We start from the raw sequence: 10,561 nt of genomic DNA, 5'->3' as shown, positions 1-10,561 counted from the left end.
CGGGGTCGCACAGTAACAGAGGTATCTGGCCGGGTGGGCCCGGCATTTCAAAACACACTTATTTTAAATTTTGATAATTTTTTGTATAGCGTTGTATAGTGAGGTCGAGGAATTGTCTAAATAGTCAAAAGTGGTCGAGTAAAAATATTTCAAGAAATTGTGCGGTAGTAGTATTTGAATAGTGTTTTTATGGTGGAAATAGATACAGGGCAAATACATGGACTGGTTAAACTACGGTTTTGGCTGGTCTTTACAATTTCAAAGAAAGATCTCCATGATTTTACAAAATTTTTAATTATTTGACTATCTCGGCATACTTTTAACTAACAAGTAAATTTTTAATTGTATTTGACCAACAAATCACTACTTAACAACGAAACAAATCACTACTTGATAATCAATTTTTAACTGTATTTGACCAACAAATCACTACTTAACAACGAAACAAATCACTACTTGATAATCAATTTTTAACTGATAATCAAATTACTATTTGATAAGTAAATTTTTAACTGATAATCAATTTGCTTTATCAAATTCCATCCCTCACACCCAAAAAAATCCATGTGGCCTTTAAATGCTGGCGTGCCCACTGATATTAAGAGGTGAGGCTTGCAACTTGCGAGTTAAGGTCCTGGTCGTATGAATTAAATGCCAGACAGAAATTTGGCCGACACCAGCTAGCTCGGGTTCGGAAAAGCTACTGCACGGCCAGACAATAATTCAAATAATTGCTGTACGTCAATTTCAGATCATAAAAATACCAATACGGCGACGCAAGCGTTTACTTGCGAGCTGGCGGCCAGTAGGCATGGTAAGGTAATATTTGCCTAGGGCCTATAGGCTGTAGCCTGTAGGTATGTGTAGCCGTTTTCTCGGGTTCCGTGGGTTTCGAACTGGGGCCGCCCGTCCTTGCATGATGCCAGTAGCTGCTCAACGTGGGGGCCGCGAGTCACCGACTTTTGCGTATCGTTTTGCTCGATTGGCAGTACTGCACCGACAAATTGTTCAGACGAGATTATTATTACACTTCGCTGCTCCTTGATTAGAGCTGACGACATATATTTTCTGCTAAAATTTTCTGCATTAACAATTGGGCAATGGGCATGTTTTCACGCAAATATCCCTTTCTTCTTCCTGTCTCCAGGGATCTCAGGGCGAATTCCATCACAATAAACTACGGTGAGCCACTCAGAGTTTATTATATGGGATTTCGGAGGTTTTTTTTCTTCTAATCTTAATCTTCAAACGGTTTTTAATGGCTGCCCCTCATGCATTTAAAGCCGCCAGTCAGCATTGATTCTCAAACTGTTACCGACAGAACAGGCTTGCGTCCGTTCTATCAGTTGACTTCATTAGAAAATTGTCGAGATGATCTGGAGCTCCTAAAGAGTATCCTATGCACAGGAACAATATAGAGCATTTTATGGGAATTACACTCAGATCTTATTATTATTCCAGTATTGAAAGGAGGACAAATTGGGCAAACAAAACAAAACGCGTAGGAGAATCGAACACGCGACTTAGTCATGGGTTTTTATCATCACATGAAGCTTTGTCGTGAATTGTGAAGATGACTGAGAATTTGCCTGATAAAATTATGGGGTTAGATGAGGTACTACTTGGGGTTTTCTGAGCAGCAAAACTTCTCCTTAATTGTCTCCGACAATATGGATCCATTTACAATTAATGAAAGCCTGAATCCATCATTTATGAAATTTACAGACACTGTTCTCCAAAACATGAAATTTAATTATTTGAAATCTGGAATATGATGAAATTCTGAACATCTCTTCTGCCATATTTATGTCAAAGCTATCTAATCAAACTCCACCTTAATTGCCTGCCTAACTAATGATTGGAATTTGAACGAAATTTCGAGGATATTAGGTCGATTCAGATTTCCATTATAATTTCAGAGTACTTATTTAAAAAATGAGTGGCATGTATTTTTTTCACTGGGAAATTCTTCCAATTTTCAAAGACATTTATTAAATACCCCATTATTCCAGACCTTATGATTTCCTGGTGCATTGAATTGGGATAATAATCAGGCTTTAATCATCCTTAAATTTCTGCCAGATTCATGCCCAGGAAAAAGTGTCCTTTGGCTTCGTCTCATGCGGAGTGGTCACCACGTGTAAAGCTGGAAAGTGGGCGGGTTTCAACTTAACTTTCCAGGATCCCGCTCCTCTGGAGTGAAAAGTTTGGCGACTGGCGCGATGAGAGTGAATGTGCGTGGAATTTACTGGCGCTAAGCTTGACTTGTGATAAATACAGCAATACTCGGAATGCGAGACTGACATGACAGACCTGTACTAAAGGTCAAATCTCTCGTCACTGCAGTCAAATCGAGGAAGGCATGCGGCAGGGTAAGGGGTCCTACAGGGAAGGTCCGGGCCAGGGAGCCAATAATATCGAACACCAAATGTCATGGTTGACTACTGGGATTGACAGGTCGAGACTCACAGTCGTACTGGTAAGTTTATGATGTAGCAAAAGGGCTTAAATTTGGTGCAGCCTCATCCCGGAAATTTTTTTATTTTTTATTTCTCAATTGAATATTTTTTATTAACGTGAAATCATGGTTTTTTTAATTTAAAATGTTTTTTCTGAATATATAAATAGATTTAATATTGTTAAAAATTATGTAGTTTGTAGTTTAAATCTGTACTTTCATCAAATCCTTATTGAATTTCAGTAAAATTAATAAAGATATATATATATATATATAAAAGCTAAAACTCTATTTCTTAAAATTTTAGTAAAATAAATTAAATATAAATTGTATAAAGTTGTGTGTCATACAATCAATTTTATATTTATTTTAAAATAACTTAAAATTCATTGAACTTATTATTTTATATCTATATACACGGTCAACATCAATCATATTGTGGGAATTGAATCTGAATAATTAAAATTGAGTGGGGAGAATCTTATTCTTTCTTTCTTTCTAACTACAGGAAATAACACCCATTGACAAATATATTTATGATTAATATAATTAAAATTATATACATATAAAATAATTATAGTAAGAAATATAATATAGATATATGTCTTTTTGATTAATCACATCATTACGATTAATCTGAAAGATTTATATCTACATTATGGATCACAAAACTTTTAGATTTAACAAGAAATATAATATTTAATTTCAAGATTTTAATATATACATATCAATGAATATACTATCAGTTTATGAAAATATTATAAACTCATAAAATTTTTATTATTTGAAAATAAAAATTAAATTTTGTTTAATCTTATAATTTTTTAATTTTTTTAAATATTTTGAATTTTTTTTAGAAAATTTTTTTTAAATCTGTATTAAAATTAAAATTTTAAAATTTATACATCAATTTATTTTATTTATAATATTTAAAATACTATTTTATAAAGATTCTAGTCATTTTCTTGGTCATCATTTATTTATTAATATTTATAATACTATTTCATAAAAATTCTGGTCATCTTCTTGGTCATCGTTCATTCATTACTTAGTATCAATTATTTTCTAAAAACATATGTGAAATAAATAAATAATATATTTATAATTTAAAAAACCAAATTTAAAATAAATTTAACTCAATCAAAATTTAAACTGAATGAAAATTTAATAAATAAAAAATATATTTACAATTTAAAATAAATTTAACTAAATCAAAGTCTAAACAATTAAACAAATATATATTTAGAATTTCAAAAACGCAAATTTAAAATAGAATTAACTCAATCAAAGTAAAAAATTTTATTTTTGTTATTTTGTTAAATTTGTACAATTTGAGGACAGTCTGCTAACTGGATAAAAGTTTCCAAATAATCATTAAGGTTTGAGAAGTGACACTTAGATCATCTTGTTCTGCACGAAACCTCCAAAATCTAGTTTCAACATTGCTCTAATTGTATTTTTCTGTGATACAACTTACGGTTTTTCATTAATTTTGTGGCAGAAAATTGGTTTTTCATTACATTTTGATGGGGGGAACGATTTTGAAGAACAAATTCCTAAAAAAGAAAAAAAAATAATGTGAATGGTGGGCGATATGACTGTCCCTTATCCATTGCCTCGACTTAACCATGGTCGAACCCCATGGCTGGCCTCGTTTTCACTGTTCATATAACGTACAAAAACTCAATCGAGTGTCCAATGATGGTGGCATTGCCTTTCTCTGCACAGGCCTTTTGCATACCGCGTATCGAGATGTGAAAATCTTGTGACGGCAGCAAATGTGTGCATATCGTTCGTATCCTTGAGCAACACAGGTCCAGCTTTTATTTTCATGCTCGAGATATGGGACAATAGCAGAAGAAAACAGATTCCTGCCATTCTGTTTGTCTTGACACCCGTATTAGATTTAACTAATACTGATATCTCTGGACTCACATTTCATCTCGTCCCATCTCCTGCTCTTATCCGTTCTCCCTGTTTGGGCTTCTTTAAGTAGTCGGCAGTAATGGCGGATGGTAGACGGTGATCAGCATAGGGGCTGACTGACGCGGGTTCTTGTAGGGTCGTAGAAATGCAGTCAGGCGGGCAGTATGGCATTCACGACATCCAGCAGCTTATGATGGAGAGAGGTCCGCCTCCGCGAATGTTTGCTCTTTCGCCAGATATGCTGCCACACCCCATGAAGCCCCCCGGCTTGCATCCTCATCTAACTCCTCACCATTTCATGCCTTTCCCTCTGGATCACCACTTCCAGCACTCGTTGGCCTCTCATCATGCACAGCAGCAGGCGATGCAAGAGCAGATAGGTCTGGGCGACGATTCTTCTGAAAATCAATCGTCGTTTGCAAATAGGACAGCGATCCAAGCTGAAACAGAGGATGATGATGATGGAATCGAAGGTGAAGACGATGAGGACAATGGTGATGGATGGGCAACAGAAGAAATCCTGAACCTTTTCAGAATCTGTTCCGAAATGCATCTCAAATTCCGGGATCCAAATCTCCAAGCCGTAGCCTGGGAAGATGTTTCAAGGTAATAGCTTTTCCAACTAGCCCCCTACAGAATGGCTTCATCTGCAACTATGCCTTGTTTTTCCTCTGCTCGGGTTTGGGGGCTAACCGTCTTTCTCAATAGCGCTGAAAATCCGAGTTGGAATTTCCGACTTAAATCTTGCCTACTATGTCGAGGCATATTGTCTCAAAGCAAAGGACTGACTTTATTTTTTTCAGGAAATTTGCTGCTAAACCTTAGATTTTTGACGGATTAGAAACTTTTCGATGAAGCCAATTAGCAACACCAGATTGCTAGGTTTTACCCTTTTTGCTGCACCGATGAAAGGGTTTCCTAATGTCCTTGAAAACCCTTAACCGTACGAAAGTGCCAGAATGATTCAAACAATCCTCTCACAAAACCATGAGTGTCATGCCTGACAAGCGCTAAAAGCCTTCGAAGCTCATTTGATTCAGCGAATATCGTAGGAGAATCAGCAGCTCTAATGGTAGATTGCGTACGGATTTGTTCATCAGATGATCACGACTTACTTGCCTCGGGAACAATTTAAACAAATCAGAACTGATCTACGAATCCTTCCATATTGTTCACTCGTTGCCGTCATTTCCTATTGCATATTGTGATTTCCTGTTCGGTCGAATATTTAATCTTTACTGACGATTATTCTTTTCTTCCACTTTTGCAGAAAGCTTGCAGAACTGGGATATCACAGAAGTGCAAAAGCGTGCAAGGAAAAGATTGAGCAGGTGAACCTAACATCCGAGAAAGCTAAAGACGGAAAGAGCTTTATGCAGTTTGGCGAGCTTGAAGCTGTTTATAATGGTGGAAGCCGGGTGAATAATGGCGGGGTCACTAATGCTGCTTTGCAGGAAGAAGTAGTTGCAAAATCTGAGCAACAAAACAAGAAAAAGAGAAAAAGGAAGCACCTGACTTCGATCAAAATATTCTTGGAGAACCTGGTAAAGCAGCTGTTGGAAAACCAGGAGGCCTTGCATATTAAGTTTCTGGAGACCATAGAACGCCGAGATCAAGAAAGGATAATGAGGGAAGAGGCCTGGAAACGCCAAGAAATGGCGCGTTTAACAAGGGAAACGGAACTGCGGGCTCAGGAGCACGCTCTTGCCTCGACGCGAGAGGCCGCCATTGTTGCGTTTTTGCAGAAGATTACCGGTGAAGACTTGAAGCTCCCTGAAGCGCCGGTGCCATTTCACGCTACAGAAACTCAGGAAGATCACCAGGCAGCTTGTATGGATAAAGACCTTTCCGATCCCAACGGGAAGAGATGGCCTAAGCCTGAAGTCCAAGCTTTGATTCGCTTACGCAGTAATTTGGAGCCCAAATTTCAAGAGCCGGGGCCGAAAGGGCCGCTTTGGCAGGAGATATCAGCCGGAATGGCGTCTCTAGGTTTCACCAACCGCAGTGCCAAGAGATGCAAGGAGAAATGGGAGAACATCAATAAATATTTCAGAAAAACCAAAGATAGCATGAAGAAGAGACCCGAAAATGCCAAGACTTGTCCATATTTTCAACAGTTGGATGTTCTTTATCGTAAAGGAATTCTTTCCTCCCCAAACAAGTGCAACAGAGTCGATCAGCACAGTAATTCCTCGGATGCAATGCTAGAAGATCAGGGCCACGGTCATGAGAGTAATCACAAAGACGACCTTCGTGAACATATTCAGGTTTCCCGCTCAGACTCCGAGCATATAATGTCTGTAATGCCTGCAGAGGCCGAAGAAATTACCCCGGCAAATAACAACGATAACGTTTATTTCTTTCGGAGTCCTGATCCCGTTGATCATGGCCACCAAATGACAAAATTGAAGCAAAATCTGCCGGAAAATAATCGCAACACTTCAAATTCTTCGAGTCCAAACGTCGAATCTGGTACGACAACAAGAAATGTGGGAATATTTCCGATCGATAACAACAAAACAGCTTCGAAGATGGAAAGAATGGCGAAAGATATGTTGGAAGCGCAACAGCAGCAGCAAAAGAAATTCCTAGAAGAGTTCGAAAGGCGGGAACACAACCAGAATCAGCATCTTCATCAAGAGCTTAGAGACCAGGAGTTTCGCGGTCAACAAAATGAACTGAAATTAATACAAGAACGCTCGCATTCCGCAACGCAGTCTGCACTAATGGCTTTAGTCGACAAACTGACTGCAGAAATCGGTGGCGATTATTCCATCTCTCTACCTTCGGCCAAACGATGAGCATACGAGAATTCAGGTACCTTAATCCCAGGATCAGGTGAATATATATATCTATATATGTGCATTGGCCTTGAATTTAAGCAAGCATTTAGACTTTTCTATATTGTAAGAAAACGAACAGCAATCTTTATGTATGATAGAACTGTTGATATTATTTGTGTTTTAAAGACTCTGAAGCGTTATTAACGGATTTTTAAACCAGCATTGGTCAGTATTTTCTATAATATAAACTTCTTTCTCGTTACTCGTCTTTCTCTGCAAAAGATTTCAATACTAAAGATTTATTCTGTCTTTATTCTCCCCATCCCTCCCCGCGCCGCGAATGCATTACAGAAATTTATCAACTGCAATCCGAATGGATTTGCTCAAAAAATATACGTCGAAGCAAATATAGATGTCTCAGTAATCTCTGCTTCATAATGCAAACAGTATCCATTTATATGTCTGTTTGTTCTCTTCTCATACGAGTTTGAACATTGGACGATCGTTTCAAAGCCTACACACTGGAATTTTCAGGCATGGACCTTGACGATTTACTTTACTTGAATTGATCGATCTGTAGCCATAAGATTTGCCTGCAACAGATTTAATCTTTCCTGGTGATGGCTGACAAGGAATTCAAAAGGTGTGGCTTTTTGTTGTTGAAATGCCGCCAATGGCAGCTCAGCTGTACATCTCCTGTTTAGTGAACAATTTACGAGATATAATGCCGCTTATTCACCTGTTTTACACCAGATAAACTCAACTGTGTTACAGCTTCACACACTGCTCCCGATTCCTGTCAGTATATCTGATGAAATAATTCATTTTTCAGTTCGATTTCTTTACCAAGACCATTTCTGCGTTTTGGATTTCATGAGTCAATGCAAAACGATGGAAAATATGATGAAAAGACTATTAATCAAAATATTCTATCATGTTCTGATAGAACTAAACCATTCAAACTTCTATCTTCACCTATTGTTGGAGTTTTTCTCAGTCTCCATGGCTCTTTATAAACCAATCTCACTATCTGTGAGAGATAATCCTCGTTAGCAATGATCCTCATCTCCTCAATTCAATAGATACTAACCAATATAATCCTCATTAGCAATGATCCTCATCTCCTAAATTCAATAGATACTAACCAATATCAATGTCTGTAACATAATTGATAAATGGTTTTACAAACCAATCTAAATCTCTGTGAGAGATTATCTTCTTTAGCTATAATCCTCATCTCCTCATTTCAATAGATAAAACGTGCTCTGGTGCCTTGTTTTGTTTCGTGTGATTAAATTTTTTAAATATGTAATGCTGTATATGTTCTCTATATCGTTTTGTTCTGGCTGGGTCTGTTCTGGCTGGGACTGCTTATCCGAGCACCAAGAACAAGAATATTCACAATTACTTGAGAGACGATAAAGGTTTATAGGCCCTTCGCTCAATTGAGCAAATAAGCGCAAGAGGAAGCAATTATGAGCCCTTATATACCTAAGTATAGAAACGTGGTATTGATAAGAGACAACAACCTCATGAAGGCTTGGGAGGTTAGAGTTTTCTCTGCACCCTAGATGTGAGAAAGTTCCTCCCTAGACGGGGGAGTGATTCAAAAGACTATTTTGGTAATGCATTAGATGATCCCGCGAAGCGTGTTAAGGAATTGTAAAGGTAGTAGGGATTAGAACATGGATGTGTGAAGGTAAAGTTTAAGTGGATGTAATGACCCGAGTTCAATATAGGGGATAGGGTATATAAATTCTATGGATCTTAGTATTGAAATTTGTGAGATTCCATAAATATGTAGTCAAAATATATTAAAATTTTATGTTGTATGGTAACCGTTATTATGATAGTGGGTGAGAATTCTATAGTAAGAAGTGAGATATCTCGGATCTGTCAATATGTAAAATAAATAGTTTAAAAGCTGTGGTTTTTTCACAATGAGTTTATATATATAAAAGTTGCTTATAGTGTGATTTTTTGGAGTGTAGATGCTCAAATTTGGTGGAAAAATTTGAGGTGAAATCTTGATTTGTGTTATTTAAACTAGTTTTTTTAACTGTATATATGGATTCAGCACCATGAAAAACCCCTAGGGCACTTCTATTGTGCAGGGTTTACCCATAAATCTTGTGATTTCAATGAATTCCTGCCAGATTTTAGAGAAATTGGACGGGAAAAATCCACAGGAAAAGCTTCCCAAAAATCGCACTAAAGACAACTCATATATATATATATATATATATATATATGAATATGAATATGATTATATTGATACTATATTGTATAGTTGAAGTTTGAGGGATTAAATTTAAATATAAAAAAATATGAATTTAAATAATAGAAAAAAAATTAGAGCATAAATTAGTTGAGGAAAAATAATGAAAATGATTAAACAAAATAATAAAATAATGTTCAACAATATAAAGATTTAGATGGTAAAACTTTGACAATATATCATGGAAACATCCATGGGCAATATATCAATAACCTTATTGCTCAAAAATGAAGATTACAATATTCCCATAACAACCACTAAATGTGTGCACCTCTTAGGGCTACATAGACATATAATGTCTTCAACATAACTACCATTGTTATATGAACTGCCAAATTTCTTCTAAGTAAATTTGGTTTTTACCATAAACTTTTTTCCCATTTTGATTGTTGTCACAATTCTAACAATCTTCCCATTGTAAAAAATTTACCTTATGCCTTTTCCAAGTTCATTCATTAATTTTTATACAAGCCAACTCCACTACAACTTTTCTAATAGCAGTAGTTATGTAAACATGTTTATACAGTTTTCTTGAGTATGAACTTTCTTAAAAGCTACTCCAGCCCCATTCAATAATATATCTTACAAAATGATATTTAATAGAACTATTCTTATTCCTATTGTGATTGGATTGATAGACAAGTAGATAGCATAAATTCACTATGACAAAATCCATTCACTATGTCCCGTGCTTTTCTAAACTCACTCAATGTACCTTTTAGCCAAATTACCTTCGTGCTTGCATAGCTATATATTCTACCTTAGTATTAGATAAAGTGACTATTTTTTTAATCTTTTACATCCAAAAAATAGGTCCTCATCCAAGAGTAAAGACATAACTTGAAGTAGATCTCCTTTCATCTAAATCACTTGCAAAATATGGATAACACAACAAAAAACTGAATCAACACAACTATTATAGGTAATAAAATAATCATTTATGTCTCTAAGATACCAAAGAACCCATTTCATTGATGTACAATGCTCTTTACTTGGATTTTCCATAGATTTAGAATATCTAGTATTGTACATATCATTGCATATATTGAAATTTTTACTGCACTAAATATGATACATGATACATATAAACCTTTTATTCTTTATTACTAGGACATA

General features: G+C 36.0%; 1 protein-coding gene across 1 annotated transcript; it reads left to right on the top strand.

Annotated features, from left to right (window-relative positions):
* The first annotated feature begins 4,123 nt into the window (after positions 1-4,123).
* LOC149249517 (uncharacterized) lies at positions 4,124-7,429 on the top strand. The gene is made up of 2 exons (XM_089458727.1): positions 4,124-4,990; positions 5,655-7,429. Exons 1-2 carry the CDS (start codon positions 4,530-4,532, stop codon positions 7,183-7,185), a joined length of 1,992 nt encoding a protein of 663 aa, XP_089314853.1. The 5' UTR covers positions 4,124-4,529; the 3' UTR covers positions 7,186-7,429.
* Positions 7,430-10,561: the final 3,132 nt, after the last annotated feature.

Source organism: Pinus tabuliformis, chromosome 7 (assembly GCF_031772625.1).
Source record: "Pinus tabuliformis cultivar Carrire ecotype Pingquan chromosome 7, CPIR1, whole genome shotgun sequence".
Classification (NCBI taxonomy): Eukaryota; Viridiplantae; Streptophyta; class Pinopsida; order Pinales; family Pinaceae; genus Pinus; species Pinus tabuliformis.
The sequence above is the reverse complement of the archived record's forward strand: the minus strand, read 5'-3'. Positions and strand labels throughout refer to the sequence as shown.

What these genes read in the sequence shown, in the direction of transcription:
- LOC149249517 (XM_089458727.1), top strand. Translation starts at nt 4,530, where the DNA reads ATGCAGTCAGGCGGGCAGTATGGCATTCACGACATCCAGCAGCTTATG. An exon ending in GCCTGGGAAGATGTTTCAAG is followed by an intron (nt 4,991 to 5,654) that starts GTAATAGCTTTT and finishes CCACTTTTGCAG; the next exon opens with AAAGCTTGCAGAACTGGGAT.